Source organism: Polypterus senegalus, chromosome 8 (assembly GCF_016835505.1).
Source record: "Polypterus senegalus isolate Bchr_013 chromosome 8, ASM1683550v1, whole genome shotgun sequence".
NCBI lineage: Eukaryota > Metazoa > Chordata > Cladistia > Polypteriformes > Polypteridae > Polypterus > Polypterus senegalus.
In genome coordinates this window covers 43,057,762-43,077,619 of record NC_053161.1, presented here as the reverse complement: position 1 = coordinate 43,077,619, position 19,858 = coordinate 43,057,762, and the positions used below count along the sequence as shown (strand labels likewise).

Here is a 19,858-nt window from a genome sequence, read left to right as displayed (position 1 = left end):
ATCAGTCATGCAGAAACAGCATGTGATTGACCAATAACAGGTCTGTGATATTTTCAGATGTCCTGAGTTGCACATGCTCTGAACTGAATGAAATGATAAGTGACTTCCTGGTGCTGAGAGGCGTGGGTAAACCATTGAACTCCATTTGTGATGGGGGCCAGGGCTTGCAATTGTAGCACATAGATAAGGTGAACCTGCAGAAGGATCGTTACTGAACCTCGAGGGTGTGAGTGTGAAGGGGCCAGCATGTCAGCCTGATCCTATCTTACCCTACCAGTCCTGACCCAGCCTGCCTCCCCAAGATGGGATGCATTGGGCTAAGTTTAGTTGATTCTGAGTACATACAATTATATGTTTATGGCAAAGGGTAGCAAAAGTGTATTGTGAGTAAGGAGTACCAGAACCTAACCCCATTTTTCCTGTATGATCAATCTTTCAGTATTTGCAGTTTCTGTTTTGACTGGGGTCTTCAGGAACATAACCCCCACGGATAACAAGAATTGAAATTGACTACACATATTATGTGTTTATTTATCACTATGTGAACAAAATTACATTTCTCAAATGAACTTCTTCTAAAAACATAAAACTTTAACCAGATGTGGCTTTTGAATGACTCTGTAACTCTGCCTTCTGCCCAGTGTTCCTAGTGTAATTTTGTGAAGTAGTGTTCATACAGCATTAACTGCACAGGAAAAAAAAGCTTATTTTTAAAAGGTACTTGAATCCTTTCAAGGTCATATTGGGAAATGACCATATTAATTACGTTTAGAGTGTTTTCACTTTTGATGTTAAGCTTTTCTGAATTTATTAATGAAGGGCTGTTGCAGGTAGACCTCAGTCCATCTGTAGTCAGGTGAGGCTTTATGTTTTAGTTAAAGGATGAAAATCAGCAGATTGTCTCAAAACTGATTTACTGCATTAAGCACCCTAGGGAATATCTGGGATTGCCTTCTGAATTTAAATGTCACTGTGAAAATGATTAAACACGTACCTGGTCCAGCTGGCCAGATCCCTCAGGACTGACTTTCATTTGTGTTTTTTTCTAATATAGAGTCTTGCTTGCTATGCTTCTCTTTCCATAGTGTTCCATTACATTCTCCTTTATCCTTGTAACTGAATAACAACTTTAACTAATATAACTTTACTGTCATATTAAAAATGTGTCAATGAGTTTAATGAGTTTTCTTTACCTCTAAAAGCTTAGAAATGTGTTATTTATAGATTTTTCATTTATAAATAAAATTGTAAAGAGCCTCCTGACCAAAATATACACTGGAAAAGCTGCATGTAAAGAATGCTCCCCCAAGTGTAATGTTTTTTTTTTTCTGTGAGATTTATGATTTATGACTCCATACCTCACAAACTGGTGTGGGTAACATTATACCTGCATCATGCCTCTGGTAAGATCAAAGATCTAATCATAGACTATTACAACAGTTTCAGGCATCAGCTGGGGAAGATGATTACTGGAATTAATGTTTCCAAGGTCCTTTTTAGCTTTTAGCATTGACATGCTGGCCAGCTAAGCAGAAGCAGAATATAGACTAGCCCTGACCAAGTCAGGCATCTGTCAGCCAACCAACAGGACCTTAATGGATGGCCTGACAGTAATAACTACATTGATACAGGGGTGTAAAGAAATCCTCAAGGTGCTGGAGTGGATAGCATTAAAGCTGGCCAAATCACAATCTCTGGTACTGAAGACAGGGAAGGTGGTCAGGAAATTTTGCTTTTTCATTGGAAGGTATACCCATTCTTTCCATATCTGAGAAACCAGTTGAGAACCAGGGAAAGACTTTAGAATCTAAAAGAAGGGAATCTCGACAAACTCTTATGTCAAAGTCACTTTTTTCCTTTGAGACCCACAGCAGAGATGGAAAAGAACCCAAAACCAAATCAAAGATAAAGAAAATAATGGCACACCAGAGACATGGATGAAGAACCATGTGGCAAACACAATGAGTGTGATTCACTGCAAATGTGAGGCATACAAGCAAAGCTCTTTATTTGATCTAAGAACTACAAAGCATGTTGTTCACACAGCATGGGACATTGTCCTTTAAAGATTTGGTATTATAAAACTGGAGGACTAGTGCCAAAAATTCTAAGTAGCTAGTAAACAACAAAGTGAAATCTTGCTTTCTCATTTTTATTACCGTGTAAGAAGCTCATGAATGACTATGTCTAGTGTTTTGTCTTGGTAGAGTATTCCCTTATTGTATTATTAATTTGTAGCATTTGCCAGAATGCCTCAAATCTCACAGACTTACCACTGTTTATAAGGTATTATTAGAAGTATATAACTTCTCCCCACCTTCCCCCTTACATCTATAACCTCAGGCAATTAGGTGTAGTAAAAGACAAGCAGGAGTTAAGTTACAATTTAATCAACGTATTATTGATAATTTTCATAAATAATAATAATATGCAAAGTACATTTGAATATTGGCAACCATACAACCTGATAAATGCTGATGTGTAGTTTCAGGCGGGACACAGACTTGTTAGTTACTAAAAAATGTCTCTAAAGTTCTCATTTTGTGGTCAGCTTTCTTCAGAACAGGCTGCATGCTTGTTTCAATATGGCTGCCAAGCTGTGCTCTTCATTGTGTTGTCCTTTTCAATTCATGGTGTGTGGTGGTCATCAGTTTGGTAAGGGAGAGAGAGAGTAAGGGAGTGAAAAAATATATAGATTCTCTGTCCAACCCCTAGAGCCAATAGGGCGTCATGGTACTGAAAGGCTTCTGATACAAGCCAGTTCCAAAAGCCATACTTCAGACCAATGGGGGAATAGAACACCTTCACACCTGCCACCAACCCCCCAAAACCATTTGTTGAGGTAAAGCTTGGCAGTTAGGCAACCTGGCTTTGTGTGGGGGATGAGAGAGAAACATTTTTTTTCGAGCACAAACCCCCAACTCTGTCGTAAAATTCACTTTCCTGACTTAGTTTTGCCTAAGTTACAAATAAAGACATACAAAATATTTATCAACTTATATGCAAAATCTCACATCACAACATCTAGTAAACCTCCCATCTTTTACAAGCTTTTGACCAGTATAGAAACAAAGGAGCATCAATTCATAGCTTACAATAAGCCCTGACTCATCTTCAGCTTCCATGTTAATTTAGTATGTCGTCATGTTAGAATCCAAACAACGAAACACTTGATGCAATGCTTATCAAATCAAGAAGCTCCAAAAACAAACTAAGGACTATGAACAGCCTCTTCTTATATATTTATCCGTCAAAGTTTTCTTGTGTTCCATCTTTTATGTCAATACATATAAGCAATTGTCCTTTTGGTTATCAATAAAATGCATTACTCTGTTTAAAAATGGGTGTCCTTGACTTACTTTGATATTGGACTAATAGCCAAGATTTCCTATGTATATTAAAAATGGAAGGGTTATAAAGTGAACCCTTACCAAATATTTTTATGAATTATTGTCATTCCCAAAAGTAAATTAATTGTTTGATTAACATCGATTAATCTATTCATATTCCCTACACCTGATTGAATAGATACAATGCTTTCTATGCTGCATATTTATATCTTTTTCCAGTGTCTCATTATGTAGAGCGGAACTGTCTTTATTTTTTAAGGGGCAGATTGTAACCTGTCTTTAGTGTCAGTCCTCTGTTTTCTGTAGTAGATAAAACGTATTTTACACACTTTACACACTTTTTTTTACTGAAGGTGAAAATGCAGAACACTTTGATTGTGCATTATAATTTGTTTCCGGCAAACTGGCTGTATGTGGTGCATGTTGCGCTTGGAGCCATTAGTACCTGAAGAAATGAGGCAGATATGCTGACAGATCTCTTGTTTGTCATCTTTCAGTTTGCTCAGCAACTCATGAAAACTGACTAAATAATAAAAAATGAAAAATGATTAAATAATTCCCCACTCACCTTTATATATAATGTAGAAGAAACCATGGCCTAGGGTGTCTACACTATCTTCATTTCAATTAATTTTTTATAGCACTTCATTTAGTAGGTCAACTCAGATCAATGAAACTAGTAGATCTGCACTTGACAAGAAAAAGACATAGAGTAGGTGTGACGATAAATACGCCTCAGCCCATTTAAGAGTCAAGGCTTAGGAGGTGAAGGTACTGCCTCCAGCATGGTCCTGTCAGTGTGTAATAAAGAAAACCACATAAACCAAAAATAAGTGTCCTTATTTATGATCAAGTTAGAGCAGACTCATATGTGCAGCCACTGCCTGGTGCTTTCTCAACACGCAGCATGATGAAATGTGTGTGAGATTTTGACTGCTGCTACGGTAATGTATATGTTGCCTCAAGGTCTCTGTTTGTGAATGTGAACAGTTGCTCTGTTTACAAAGGTTAGAGAGAGCTGATGAACTGTAACGGACTTCCCACAGTGCTTTAGCTGGAAGCAGAAGGAACATGTTACATTATCATTAATGGTCTCCACCCAAAACTCAAAATCAGTAAAAATACATTTTTCCTATGTTTGTTCAAAAAGGAGAGGTTGCGATTGTTTGCTTCAGAGCCTGTGAAACGTCATGCCACTCCATGGTCCCTCTTCTTTAAAAATAACATTCTTGGTCTATGAGAATAATGGTAACATTTTTTGCAAATGATTATTTTATTATCCATAGCCTTTGTTCATTTTTGTTTTTATGCATATTTACATGTTTAATTTTGCATGGTGAACTTTCAGTGCTTGGGTTAATGCCATGTCTGACAAGTTTGCTCAGCTTATCTGATATCTGCTGGAGACCTCCAATTGCTATGCATTTGTTCAAATTCAAACAGGAGAGGGGGAATTATTTAAATAAATTACACTGAGCTTTTAGTGCATTCCCATCACCATTCTTTACTTATAATTTCAAGTAATGAAGATTTGAGGTACTGCACCTGGGGATCAGGAGAAAGCTGGCATGCAAAATTGAAGTTGTGCTGCTGCACCATGTTTTTTGCAGTGACAGAGAGACGAGATGTGGTGTAACAGTAGCAAGACATACCTCAAAGCTACATCATGGGAAGGCTAGCAGGTGCCCTATGAAATGTTACTCAAAGGTCTGCTCTGGCAGACTATTGGCAAACTACAAACAATCAGGACAAAAAAGTAAGAGGAAAGGAAAAATAAGCGGGGTAATTGTTCACAGAGAGTATGAACAAAACTCATGGCAGATGTGGGTATGGGAATTATTACAGTGATGCTACAGCAAACAGAGAAGGCAGCAGATAAGTGTCTGTCTCTTACAATGAATAATAGTAGAACTGCTGCCAGCTGTGCAACCTAACACTACCCACTTTCTAAATGTGTCAAAATGTGGTCTGGAGTCTTTTTGCCACTGTTCCATAGGTACAAGTAACTATAGGGTGGTCCAAATCTAATTATGCAATGTTCATTATGCTATAACTTATTAAGTTTATTACATAGAAAATTACCCGAAAAATCCCGGACCATCGAGAAGTGTGTGAATTGACGACATGAAGAATCACCTTTGTGCCAAACTAGAATCGTCCCTGCATAAATCAAAGTCATCCATACGATCTGGATCTGTAGAATTAGATCTGGACCACCCTGTAGATAGAATAAGAAACAGGCAAAGTAATAGCTTGATAAACTGATTTCAGCTGTTCATCCGTTACAAGCAAGAATGCTAAAAGATGCCTCATTTGTACACAAGCTACATTAAACAATAGCATATACTGTAAATTTGTGATCATTAACTCTTCTTGTGATGTTTCAACTTAACTTTGTTACAGTTCTTTTTTTCTTAATACACTTTACACGGTTAACTACCTGAATTGTCCAATTTCTTTATGTACTTGCATTACGTATGATTTAATTCCCAGCAAGTTTATTTTATAGTGAGAACAAAACACAAACAGCAATATGAAGTTTAATTAGTAAAGTAATACAGAAATTGTGCTCTAAAGGAAAAAAATTAACTAAACTGATCATGTTTATCTTCAGTCCATTAGTCCTGTTTGGAATGATTACTGATATTTGGAGTATTGAATTCTGAAATCCTGAAAATAATTTATTTAAAGAAAGTAATGCAAAATAGGGATTCTTAATAAAAGCAGAACTGCAAATGTGATGATAAAGTTTTAAAACATTACAGACATTTCTATCAGACAGAAGTGGCACCTTAACCATGCAGGTCTGCAGCTTGATTCAGTGGATAGCATGTTGACGTCATTGTTAATCAGGCAAACTATGATGATACTGCAGTTCATTGTATCTCTACCATATCTTAAAATATTAAATTGTTCGCTTTAACAATTTAAAACAGTTTTTTGTGCATGTGTTAGATTCATTGTCTGTTTATGTGCACTTTTGGGCTGTGTGCTTTTGTTTTTTTCTTTTCTTTTGTCTACTAATTTTCCTTGTTTAAAATGGCCGTGACTGTATGGTAAGATGGATGCCTGTGGCAACAAGACTTGTAATGTGATGTTGCAACTGCCATTTTCCACATTTAAAAATGTGTGAGGAATTAGTAAAATATACGAGGAAAAGAGCTGAATGAATAAATCGAAAATGTATAATATTAACACCACATGTGCTGAATTTATTGGGTGCATTGCAGGTGAACTTGAAGCGGAAACGCTCTGGGACTGTGAATGGTATTTTGATCATTACAATGCATTGCACTGATGTGTTGTGTAGATATAATGTGATTGTACATTGCTGTCATATTTCTTCTGGCCTACCTGTGAACACTCTTGTTGGAATCCTTGAGCTTAAACATGGTTTTGCCCAGAGAACACTAAACACAATAAAATCTATATTTAATAACACATAATATAACTGCCTGAATGTTTGACTTCATTGTTGTGTTATAGAGGTTGTCCAGATTTAGAGGATGACTCTCAAGGTTCTCATCAAAGACCAGTATGCACACATGGCAAAATATTTTGTGGTAGGTCATCTTGACAAATGAGCTTTAGTGCACAAATTTCAGGAGAGTTTTGCATTTAGTTGAGATCATGACTTGTACTGCCTTTATCAACTGCACAGTGTGAATAAACATTTTTTTGTCAGAACAGCTAAAATCGAAACTGTGCACTTAAATTATTGCCTTGGTATTGATGGCTTTTTCAGATCATGTCAGAAGACCTTTCACTTAAACAGTTTGATCCTTAAATTAGATCCTTGTGGGTTTTGTCCATAAACCGTTACTTTTTAAAACCTAGTTATAGGGTCCATACATTTCTTTATTAGTCTCTCTTTACTGTATTCACGTGTTTCATCTTGCCCTCTAACATAAATATCTTTACAAAGCACTGTTGAGTATCATTCAAATGTGTGAAAATGTATTGTTCCTGCAAGATTTGTGGTTCAAACAATGAATTTCTCAGCCAATTTAAAAAAGAAAAAAGAGAAAACACCAAGGTTGTTGCGTGTCATTCTTGTTTTCAAGTAACAGCAGGCGATCATCACTAAACAAATTGAGCATTACAAAATTAAACCAATATCTGTGTGTTTATTCCTACTCTAAATCTATGTCTTCTGTTATCACAGGGTAGCTTGTGCAAATTCTGGCAGCAGTAGGTCCAAGCAGAAAACACCACTCTTCCTAGGTCACATTTCAGACACAAATAAATACAATGTGCATGTCCTTAAAACATTGTCAAAAATCAGAACACTTAGAGAGAGATAGAGATTCATGAAGAAATGTGCAAAGTCCACACAGATTGCAACTGGGCTTTGAACTAAACCAATGTGTGTGGCAGCAGTGTTAGCCATTACAATAAAATGGTGTCCTACTTTCTGTAGGGATGCATTTATGGGGCATTTAAGTAGCACATTTTATTAAACACTATAAAAAGGTGCTTTATGAAGACATAATCTTACTGAAAATTCACATTCTTCAAATTGAAGCTTTTTAGCATCCAGTTGAGGATGCAGGTAAGAAGCTCGGGGAAACTGACAAATGAACAGATTCCTTCATCTTGAAGCCTTCCACGCATTGAAAGAGGCAAAATTATTGGGAATGTGTCAGTCCAGTAAACAGTAACCTTTTAAAGATACACAGCATATTTGCTACTTCTTCAATTAAAAAATGTGCTCAGAGCGTAATCTTTTGACTGACTGCAATTTGTCAGCAGATTAAAGTACTGCAGTGCTAAGCTTTGTAGGACGGCTCCTGCACTTTTCTAAGCCAGAAAACGTGAAATGCAGTTGGAGATAGAAAATGAGTTGAAGAAATGTTAAAAGTACAGAAAATAAATGTTTTTGAAAGTGCTGGCTTTAAAGCATACTTGAAAGAGTTGTGTGCCTAAAGAATCATCCATCTTAGAGAAGACACACAAGAGCAAAGCGATGTTGAGTAATTCACATATGCTGAATATTACTGCCCCCAAACATAATGGACTGATGATTATTCAGTCCATCAGGCTCATTGGCTTAGCTAATAGCTAAGTTGTGCCCATGTCTCATGCAGGAAAGGGAATTTCTCTGTCCTGTCATGGACTGATATTCTGCCGTGGATAACTTTGTACCTTGTGTCCAGTGCTGCATTTATGGATTCAAATGTATCTCTGTAAGGGAAAAATTAGTTCAGAAAATTGAACATAAATATACTGTTTCTTAAAGTGAAATAGAATTGTATTCTTAGAAACATTAGTCATAAATAAAAAACTCTTATTAACTTGAGACTTCCTTCAGTATTCAGCAAAAAGAGGTATTCCTAATGAAAGGTTTACCTCAGAGAAGCAAATCACTGCAACAATCTTACACCAAAAAAATAGTTTTTTTAGGATTGCCCTTTATAACCCACTCTAAAAAAAAAAAAGAGTAAAATTGTTACTACTTGTAATGACTGCATAACATTTTCAGTGATATAGGGTATATAATTAGTTTAAATATTTTTCCAAGTTTTTTTCAAGTTTATAAAATATGTAGGCCTCAACAAAAAAAAATGTAGGTCTAATTCCTTAATTTTACATGAAGGAGGAAAGAATGTTGAACGGCTCTGCATCCCAGAAAATGTGCCTAAAAGTCAGACCATATAATAATGCTCTGAGAAACTACAAATCATGCAAAAGCTGCATTGAGGGGTCTGCAGTCACCTTTTACCACAATAACAAATAACAATCTGTGTGGATTCATCATGCATGATTATGTTTAATAAAACATTTAAGAGAAAAATGTGACAGATGGAAAATTATCCGTTATAGGCTTCAAATCATTTGGATGATATCTTTGGAAAGGAAAAAATCTACAATATGGGAACATTGCAGACTGACAGGCCATAAAATTAAATAAGGTCTGAGATTGGCAAGGATTGGTTTCTAATTAAGCAATTGAGTGGAAACGAAAGCCTTCAGCCACTGTGGCCCTCCAGGACCGACATTGCCCATCCCTGTATTTAACAAGATATGTTATAGTTCATGATTTAAAAATCAGAAAATGACTGAACAGATGTAGCTTTTATAAAAGCCAAAACAGGAGCAAGCATCATCTTTGCAGTAAAATCATGACAGCAAATCCTAGGCTCACCCTTTTACATACAATACAATTTATTTTTTGTATAGCCCAAAAACACACAAGAAGTGCAGTAATGGGCTTTAAAACAGGCCCTGCCTCTTGACAGCCCCCCAGCCTTGACGCTCTAAGGAGACAAGAAAAAACTCCCAAAAAACCCTTGTAGGGAAAAAATGGAAGAAACCTTGGTAAAGGCAGTTCAAAGAGAGACCCCTTTCCAGGTAGGTTGGGCTTGCAGTGGGTGTCAAAAAGAAGGAGGTCAATACAATACAATACAATACAATACACAGAACAGAACAAATCCTCAGTACAATATAAAAATAAAAATTTAAGAAGTACAGAGTAGAATTTAACAGTAGATGATATCACATAATATGATTTATCATCCTTACCATCTGAAAGAAGCAAAGGAGTTTGGATACATCTCTTCTGGTCTGCCTATTCCAAGGTGGATTTGTTTTTGTAGTTATCCACAATGCCATGAAAGCCAGATACAGCATACCTACCACTACAACCTCTCGCTGTCAAGCAGAGTGGTGGAGAAATTATAATTTGGAGAAGATTTTCAGCCACACAACTGAGATGCCTAAAATTGAATCCAGCATGAACTACGCTGCAGGGAAGAATAGGAGGCCAAAGCTCTCCGACAGCCAAAACTGGCAGAAAAAGGATAATGCAATAAGTCAATGATCCCAAACACATCAAGAAATCCACACCTGAGTGGCTGAAAAAGAAACCAGTCAAGGTTTTGGAATGGGCCTTAACGTCATGTGAATGTGATAAACACGTATACAAAATTAAAGCTTTCAGTTATTATAAACATTTCTGTAAATTCCTGAGTCTTGGGGTAAATTTCCTTTTTCACACAGATTATTTATGTTGCCTTATTTTGTTTTGAATAAAAATAATGAAGTAAAATCTGTTATACAGTATGTTGTTTGCCACCTGAGGTGAAATTTATCAATTTTATACTCTGTGGATATTTAGATGATTGTAGGTTATGTCATCTAAAGGAGGGTAAGGACTGGTGACCCTAGTTGTGGGATCATTAATGGTATCTTTCCTGGGTGAGAAGCCATTATAATGGATGAACAGTACTTCGAATACTTCTTGCCAGGGCAATATGTTCCACAAGCACACTGGGCACCTCTGGCTTTGCTCCATGCTGGGCTCACACAGAACTGCTTGAAAAGTGTTTTTGAAGCTGCTGAAGGAAATTCTTGGGAGGTGGCTTCACTGCCCTAATCTGTATTGCTTGAAAGTGCTGCTGGGTGTGTCTGTGACATACAGGAAGCAGTCCTGGGACCAGCTTTAAAATAAGTTTCTCCTCTTCAGTCAGACAAGTTGGGAGTGGAGACTGCTTTCATAGTAAGGACAGAGCTCACTTGGGGTAGAATAATGTTGTTTGGAGTAATACAGCCTGGTTTATGAAGGCGATTTTGGAAAATGGTGTATTTTCTGATCCTGAAACTTGGTTGTATCAGTTGTGTCCTGGTGTAAGGTGCCCTCTGTTGGCTAATGTCAAAAGCACAAAGTTGAAATGTTTGTTTGTTTTTTTGAGTATGTCTTAATGTTTTTTTTGAAATTCCATGATTACTGTGACTAATCTGGACATAAGGTAACTGAGGAACTTTTTATTTGCTAGAACAGGCTGATAATGATCATACATCAACTACATACTCGACTTTGACTCACCATTAAACTATAGCAAAATTATTATTTTTATTTTTTTAAAGACAAACAGAATAAGTGCATATTTATTCATATTATGTTGCTTAGTCAAACAATGGAAATAATTATATGTAGATTTTCAATATTAACCAGAAATTTGGACCTGAAGAAAAATCAAAGCAGATGGGCAGAAACATGAGAACTCGAGCAATATTATAAATTTATAAGGTCAGTCAATATTTTCACATATGCAGTACAGAGCACAGTGAAATTCTTATTAGCACACCCAATGCCAGATTAAAATATAACATGAATGATAAAAAATCAATAAATTGCACTGCTTTGCAACAAAAATATATCATGATATAACATTCTCAAGTCCACTTAATCCAAAATTGAGTTGTGAGGGAGACAGAGTCTGTCCCAGCAGCACTGGGCTAAATGGGAAGCAACAATCCAGGAGAGGACACCAGTCCATCACAATTCTCACAAAAAATATAATCAATTTAAAAGAATTGCACTGAAGTTAAATGCAAGACATGAAAAGAAACAATATTCTAATGACACCAAGCTTGTTAGAATTAGCTGCCTAAAAGTGTGTTATCTTGAAGTGTGCTTAACAGCACATTGGGATGTTAAAATTAATTAACACCAGTCCTGCATAACAGATGTTAAAATAAAAGTATACTGCATTAAAGTGAATATATTTGGTTTTTGTGTTGTCCAATAATATTCCACCCCAAATCTTTCAGAAGTTCTTACCAATTTCTTTAACTGTTTCTGATTGCATCATGGCAGTCTGTTGTTGCATATATTGTGTGATAATATAGTAAGTTATGAACAAACAAATTTTAAAACATTGTTATCTGCATTTCATGGTCAGATAATATAATCTATAAAAAAATAAGCCAGGACTATTGAAGGAAAAAAAGGCTTTTTCATCAATAACTCTAATCACATCATCTTGTCATGGGGCACTTTACTGAGAAAACAAGCTTACAAGATGTTGTCAAATTGAAGACTTTGTGAGCTCATTGACATCAGTAGTCCAAGTGAAAACAAGATTGAATCCTGTAAAAGGTCTAATTTCTGTGTTTCATTTGAAAACAGAGGAGTCAGTTGAACCTGCGAAAGCTGGCACAGTGGTTAAAATTTCTAGCTTACACCTCCAGAGCCCTGCATCCAAAGCCTGGTCTGATTCCTACCAAAGTGAAATTGAAACTCTTCCTGTGGTGATGTGGATCTCAAAGACACCTGTGTTGGGTAAAATGATGATGGAAAATTCACAGTGTTTGAATGTGTGTGGGGGCATGCATGAGTCTGCCCTGTCGTGGAGCAGCATCCTGTCCAGGGATGGTGTTTGCCTTGCACCCACTGCTGCTGAGATAAGCTCCATCTCCCCATGACCCTGAATTTATGAAGTAGGTTAGAAAGAAAAGAGCACGAATGGATGGACAGACAGAGTTTTAGCCTAATAAAGCATGGTATAGTCCATTTTAGTAAGGTCATGCCAGAAGAAAAGTTCTAAAATAAACAGTAAAGGGATCAAACTTTAGACTTAAGATAAATTGACGTCGCTCCATGAAAATACCTCAGTAGAGAGTCCAGGGTAGGTGCCATACAACTAAATGAACACAGGGGTGGATTTGGGTTGTCATATATGTCCTACTATGATGGAAATTAATTTTCATCATGGTGTACTTTGCCTGATGCCGATTGCTAAATTGGGCAGCCAGTGGTCCAGAAATGTATGTCTAGAGGAAAAAGTTATAGCAGTGCCCTAAATGCTTAACATCTCCTCTACATTGAAATAAGCATAGTCATGCTATATACAGTAAAATAAATATTCATAATTTGCTAATGATAATTAATAAAGGGTATTATGGTAGTGTACTGATTACTACTGCTGCTTTACAGATCCTGCATCTTGGGTTTAAATTTCACACATGAATTTTACTTGTGTGGATTCTGCACTTTCTCCCTGTGTCTGTGTTGGTTTTACTCACAGTAATCCTCTTACTTCCTAAATGATGTATAAGTTAATTACCATCTCTAAACTGGCCTTAGTGTGAGTGAGTGTGGGTGTGTGCAATTTTGATTGATGCCCTTTCCACGGCCGTTTCAGCCTTTGCCCAGTGTTTCCTTGATAAGCTAGGGTCTCCCTCAACAATCATTTAAATTAAGTTCTGAGAATGTTTTGTTTAATTAATCTTGCCTCATTTATATAAGAGCCTACTCTTTATATACAATATTCAATGCTTGAGCTGATCATTAATTCTTTTTCATTTTGTATTTTTCACAGATAACTATTACGGCACTCCCAAGCCGCCAGCTGAACCTACCCCATTGCAGCTAAATGTGACAGACCAGATCCTTCCAGGTGCCAGACCAAGTGCAGAAGGAAAACGAAAAAGAAATAAGTCAGTTAGTAATATGGAGAAAGCTGGCATCGACCCCCCAGAAGAGGAAGAAGAGGAGAGGCCAGTTGTCAATGGCAACAGTGTAGCAATAACTCCAGGTCAGCCTTCTTTCTATCATCTTTTTCCTTTACTTTATGGGTGCAATGCAATTCAGAACACTGGCCCGAGATGTGATTCACGCAGGTTCTCACGTAGCAGTGTAATGTACGACCTTGTTATTTAAGCTCAGACTCATTAGGCATCCCCACCATCTTGACTTGCTAATTATACAAAATTAGCAGTAGTCTTTTATTTGCTGGCCCCAGGTGGACTTTAAATGAAAGAGTTTAATGGCACCTACTAGAAATGTCATTTTAATGAAGAGTTCAACTGTGAGTTACCAAGTGGTCATTTTAATTTAGTATTCATGGCTCTGGTTTGTAGATTGTAATTTAAAAGGCTAATTTACTTACACATTGTAGGTGAAGTCAGCCATCACAATGGCCAATCAAGTAACAAAGTCATCAGCATCTTATTTCTTTGCAAACACCAGAATGCCTAAGTAGGTATTTAATAAAATAATAAGCACTTTGTCTGCTAAAGTTATGAATTTTATTTATTTGTGCTGGACCACCTCTAGAAACAATTTGCTGAGAAACAGGCATTGCCATTAGATAGTATGATGGCAAGCCCAAGGAAAATCACATTGTTCAAAATAATATATGTTAACTTTGGATAGATGGCTTTTGTAGCTAATCTTGCAGAGTACCATTGTGCTTATAGTGCTGGTGCCTCACATCTCCCGGAGAATGGATGTAAACCCTGTGTCCGGTTTTGGGTCTGTGCATAATCTAGACATTCTCCCTGTTTCTGAAATGTTCCTCTCTCATTCCAAACATGTGTGTCAGGTTAAATGGTAGCTCTAAGCTGGCCCTGCATAACTTAAGTTTAAGTGGATAAATAGTGGTCTGGTAGCCTGCTTTTAAACCGCTGCTTACAGGATAGGCTCCTTTCCTCTAATATTAAATTGAACTGAGCAGGTATGAAAATGGACTCCATTTTAAATTTGCAAGCTGTTTGGGATGAAACTTATTAATTACTAGCAGAATACCCGTGCTTCGCAGCAGAGAAGAAGTGTGTTAAAGAAGTTATGAAAAAGAAAAGGAAACATTTTAAAAATAACATAACATAATGTAATTGTCGTAGGCTTATTTTAGTATTGAGAGTGAATTTGATGACTGTAAAGAGTTTAATTTATGATTGTAAATGTTGTGTATGAGAAATGCACATTTTTAGGATGTAAGGATCTCTTTGTAAACAACGTTTGCAGTTCCGCCCTCAGGTTGTAAAATGACCAAGCTGTCTGCTGAGCTTATTCTTGAGTGTGCAGTGTACAGTTGGCCATGTGATAAGCAATCTTGTGTCAAGACAATGCCAAGCTTTTTTAGAATCTGGCCCTGTGACTTATTTATTGTCATAGCAAAGTAGACCCTTACTGTAAATTGGAGGCGTTTGAATTAGAATCAGTATGGGTGATGTTCAGAGGTAGCCTGAAAGAAGAATGAGCAGTCCTTCCACCCTTGAAGCGGTGGAGTAAAGAAGAAGGGAGCAGTGAGCATGATGAAGAGCTGAGGAAAGTAAGGAAGCGAGTGAGGAGGCACATGAATGTTTAATGTCGTTAATGTATATAGGCAGGGAGCCAACCATATGGTAGGTGCGTGGACAGCAGCCGTGCAGAAAAAGGAAGGGGGACTGGGGACGGCCCTTATGCATCTCTGCTGTGAAATAAATCCTCTGTTAACGGAAATAAGGAATAAAAACACCAAAAGGAGAGGTCAGATTCGAAAGTTCCTTACAGCATAATGGTGAGAACCGCCAAAAAGAAGATGTTATTTTCAAAAGTTCATTACAGGGCACGGCGTGAAATGAAACCCACTTAATGTTTGTAAGTACGGTGTAAAGGATGAGCATGGGAAATTTCGGCTTCCTACGTATATTGGAAACCGTAGAAATGGTGGTGGTGGGGGGTGTTTCCCCTATCTATATATACAGTTGAGGAGGTACACAAATTTGCCACCCTTGGGAGTTGACATGAAACATACCTAACTTTTGTAAGAACACTGCAAGGAATTTCAGCTTCCCACCTATATGGAAAGTAGGAGAATTAGTGATGAGTCAGTGAGGGCTTTGCCTTTTATATGTATAGATTCTGCTAAATGGAAAGTAGCATGTGTTTGCAATCTACATCACTAGTAAAAACACATTTGGCTACTTTTTAAGTAAATGCAAAATAAAGTTATCAATCATACAGGCTTTATTTTTTGAGGTGCCTTTCATGTGTTGATTATCATCCTGAGTGCTTTTTTTTATAAACTACAAAGCTATTTTTATATAGTTATTCATGTATACACTCACAGTTCAGGCAGCGTAGATACTTTTCTTGGGGTCACAAAGTGAGCAAGCCTTTGTTTGCGAATGAACATGTGACTTTGGTATTGGCAGATTAGCTCCTTGGCCAGCCAGTTCACTTGTAAAAGAACAGACAATAGTCAGGAAAAGAATTTGGGGCATCAGCCGGTGATCTCTGTATATTGTAGAGAAAATTGCAAATGTGTTTTTGCAAATTGAACAAGGCAGTTATCCCTTTTCAAATTTGAGTTCATATGTTAATTGACTCTACGACAGGGGTTTCAAACTCCAGTCCCGGAGGGCCACAGGGGCTGTAGGTTTTCATTCTAACCGTCTTCTTCATTAGTGACCATTTTTGGAGCTAATTAACTTCTTTTGCCTTTGTTTTAATTAACCTGACTCAGACCCCTTAGTTCTTTCTTTTTCCTTAATGAGGAGCTAAACATTAATGAGACACAAAACAAGCAACCACATCACCAGCTAACCACATTATCTGAATATAAAGAAAGGTGAGGGTCTCAGTAAGGTTGATCTTCGAGGTCACCAAAAATCTGGACAGTGTAATTAGAAAAAACAGAAAATCAACAGTTTTGGAAAATTCTGCTGTGGCAGAATGAGAATAGCAACAAGCCGTGGCATTAAGTAAATTGTTTGATGAACAGGTAGAATTGGCTTCTCATTAAGGAACTGGTTGGAGTGAAATTAGCAGGAGTCTGAAGCCCCACTTTAGCTGGTCATCTGTTGGCTTGTATCACATCTCATTTCTGTTTGGCTGCTATTTAATGAAGAAAACAATCAATTCAGGCCACTGAATCCTTAAAAACAGGGCTATTAAAATGAAGGGAAAAAAAGGTAAATAGCAGTGAAAAATGGTAACTAATTAGGAAATGTCAGAATGAAAACCAGCAGCAGCCACTGTGGCCCTCCAGGCCCGGAATTTGACACCTGTGCTCTACAGTGTCAAGTTAGGAGATGACCAGATGAGGTGGGATTGAGAGGTGGAACCAAAAGTGACATCATGGATCATCAACACTCAGAGATTTTGGTCTGTACATGAAGAAGAACATGATATGAATAACAGTGCCACAGCGATGAAATTATTGGCACTGCGCAAGCCCTTTAAATGCCACCTACTCGCAAATGCATGACAAAGTTCACAACTTGACCTCTGCTAAGGGTACATTATTGATCAATGTTAGCACAGTTGTCATGGAAAACAGTTCTAACAATGCAGGAATGTAATGAATCTAACCTATGGCACTTCCTTGTATTCATTTAGATAGATAGATAGATAGATAGATAGATACTCCAGCAGCAGCATACTGATAAAAACAATACTAATTAAAGAGCAATAAAAGCGCAGTGCAAGTTAAAAAATGCAAGGTGGAGAGTAGTATCTTTGTGTGGTTTAAGCAGCATCTTGCTTTCAAACCATTAAGTTACTCTGTTCCATTTCCATTTCTAGTTGCTGTTAGTTGGCTGCAAACTTTTGAAGATGGGCCTCTAGCCAATAACTGAAGTCAAGAGACATTACAGATAGGTTTAGGGCTACACTTGCTGAAGTTATAGTAAGTCTAATGGACCACTCTTGAGTCTTGGAATAAAAATGCAGTGGTGGATTACTTTGTTACTAATCAAAAATGAAATAAGAAACACATCTGATTTTCTTCATTTGAGATTTTGGTACGAGTGTTAGGGAAAAAAAACAGATTTGTAGCTCTGAATGTTTGTGTTTTATGTCTCTAACTGTTGCAGTTTTCAAGGATATAAAGATAAACAAAGGGTTGAAAAGGTTTGGAGTCCCAGATGGGAAATACCCCATTGTAGGTTGTATAAGCAAGCATGACCTTGTTGTACAATTGTGATTGCTTTTTATCGTTAGTGAAGCAAGAAGTTTCTTTCTTTTTAGTAAGTCTGGTGTACATTTGAGGGTAGTTGTTATTGTGATAATATCTACTTATTTGTTGATGTTCTGTAAATAATGTTAACTCTCACTGGGACAATAAAGGTCCATCCATACATACGCCCATTTATCTATGTACCTACAATAAACCCCCAAAAACAAATTCAATTTAAACAAAAGGTAAGACCAGAAATTAAACACTTAGAGAAAAAAGGAAAATTACTAACTTCTATTTACATAAACTAATGCCAATAACTGTAATTAATCTGAAAAAATAGGACAGAAGCTGTTTAGAATGAAAAAAAGCCAAAGATTGGAACTTTCTTAATAAAAAAAAAGACCAGAAACTGAAATAAACTAAACTTACAACATCTGAACCTGAAATCCAAGAACCAAAAATCCTATAACTTGAAATTTGAGACCTGACTTACCACACCAAAATTGAAGACCAGAAGGGCAGAGAAGCTTGAAAAGTTGAATTAGGCAGTGTCTCCGCAATGAACTGAGGCCTGCTCTCTTCTTTATTTGCCCCCAAGTGACTATACTGTAATTAGAAGCAGCAATAGGGAATGAGTCAGAATTGGGGACCCCCACTCCCTTTGATTCTAATCGTAACTGAAAAGGAAAAACAATTAACAATCAAAAGGAACATAATTAACAAATAAAAAGTGAAAACCCCCAAAGAAAGAATAAAAGCTGGAGTGTCCCAGCAGAATCATGACAGGAACAGACAAAGAAAAATCCTAGTTGTTCTACAGGGCCTGACTGTCTTAGGTCTTGAACCCCAGTCTGTCCAATGAAATGGCTTGACCACAACCATGAATTTACTCTCCCTTCTCACCTCCCATCTCCCTGGGCATGAGATTCAAATACCTAGGACTTGTACAACCACTGTACCACCATGCAGCCATGCACAGTCCAGTTGTTCAAAGTGAACAGGCTTTATTAACATTAATTTTCCCTTATGGTACAGTGGTGCAATGATGGTCCAGTGCTAGTTTTTAAATGGAGCCTGAAGCTGCTGGAATACTTTTTACTTTTCAGCATTGACTTACAGCAATTATTCATTCATTTTATGATTTTTTTTCTATTTTAAAGCATTGCCATAGGGGCAGGAACCTATCCAAGAGGATCTAAGCACAAGGCAGAAACCATCCATGGATAGGACAGCAGCTGCAGAGCCTGTTCATGTACACACCCACCTACCCTCACTAATAGTCGCAATTATTCACTTCTTTGAGATGTGTACTGTATAGAAACTGGATCTGCTTGAGAAAATCTATGCAGACATATATGCAGGATGCACCTAGACAGACTGTCCTGATTGAAAAGACCTTTCAGTTTCTTTTTCTTTTTTCAGATACACTCTGACACAGTCCTAAAACTCTTTAATATGTTCCACAATATACAGAGCTTTTGACCTTTTTAGTGCTGAAATCATTTGAGTTCAAACACAGATTATTTTCAATAAGAACACCATTCCAGGCACTGGCATGACGTGCAAAGCACTTTTGTTTGCCTAACACCCACGATTCATTAGTACATTCAACAACAGAAGCATCCACACTGTAATTTATCACCACTGTCTATCCTGTTATTTAAAATCAGTTCTTTGGAGTTGCCCCTCACATATTCAGATTAGTTCCATTTTTCACCAGAACCTAGACTGTTCTCTAAATGTCTAATATTTTACAGCAACAAATTTTACAGAAGGTGATAATTAATATGCATTCTCTGTGGTATAAAAATTTGGTGTATTACTCATTGTATGTGTGTCAGAGGAGGTATATGCATGAGTGGACACTGTGTTGAACTGGTGTCCTGCCCAGGGTGGTTTTAAGCTCTGTCTTCAGTGCTGCTGGGTTAGACTCTGTCCTCCTATGATCTTGAAGTGAATTAAGTAAATTTGAGAATGTTATGATATTAATATAAAAGATAAAGTGTGTACTCTCATCATTCAAATGTTTAATATTTCTTCTAGATGCAGGCAGTGATA

The 19,858-nt window shown here is 37.1% G+C and overlaps 1 protein-coding gene across 6 annotated transcripts in view; it reads left to right on the top strand.

The window, feature by feature from the left end:
- Nucleotides 1-19,858, top strand: part of magi2a (membrane associated guanylate kinase, WW and PDZ domain containing 2a) — a 1,205,404-nt gene that overhangs the window by 836,997 nt on the left and 348,549 nt on the right. For all 6 annotated transcript variants that reach the window (XM_039761046.1, XM_039761045.1, XM_039761048.1 and 3 more), the window contains exon 4: nucleotides 13,454-13,669. In XM_039761046.1, coding sequence (XP_039616980.1) covers nucleotides 13,454-13,669 — 216 coding nt within the window. The remainder of the gene's footprint in view (nucleotides 1-13,453; nucleotides 13,670-19,858) is intronic.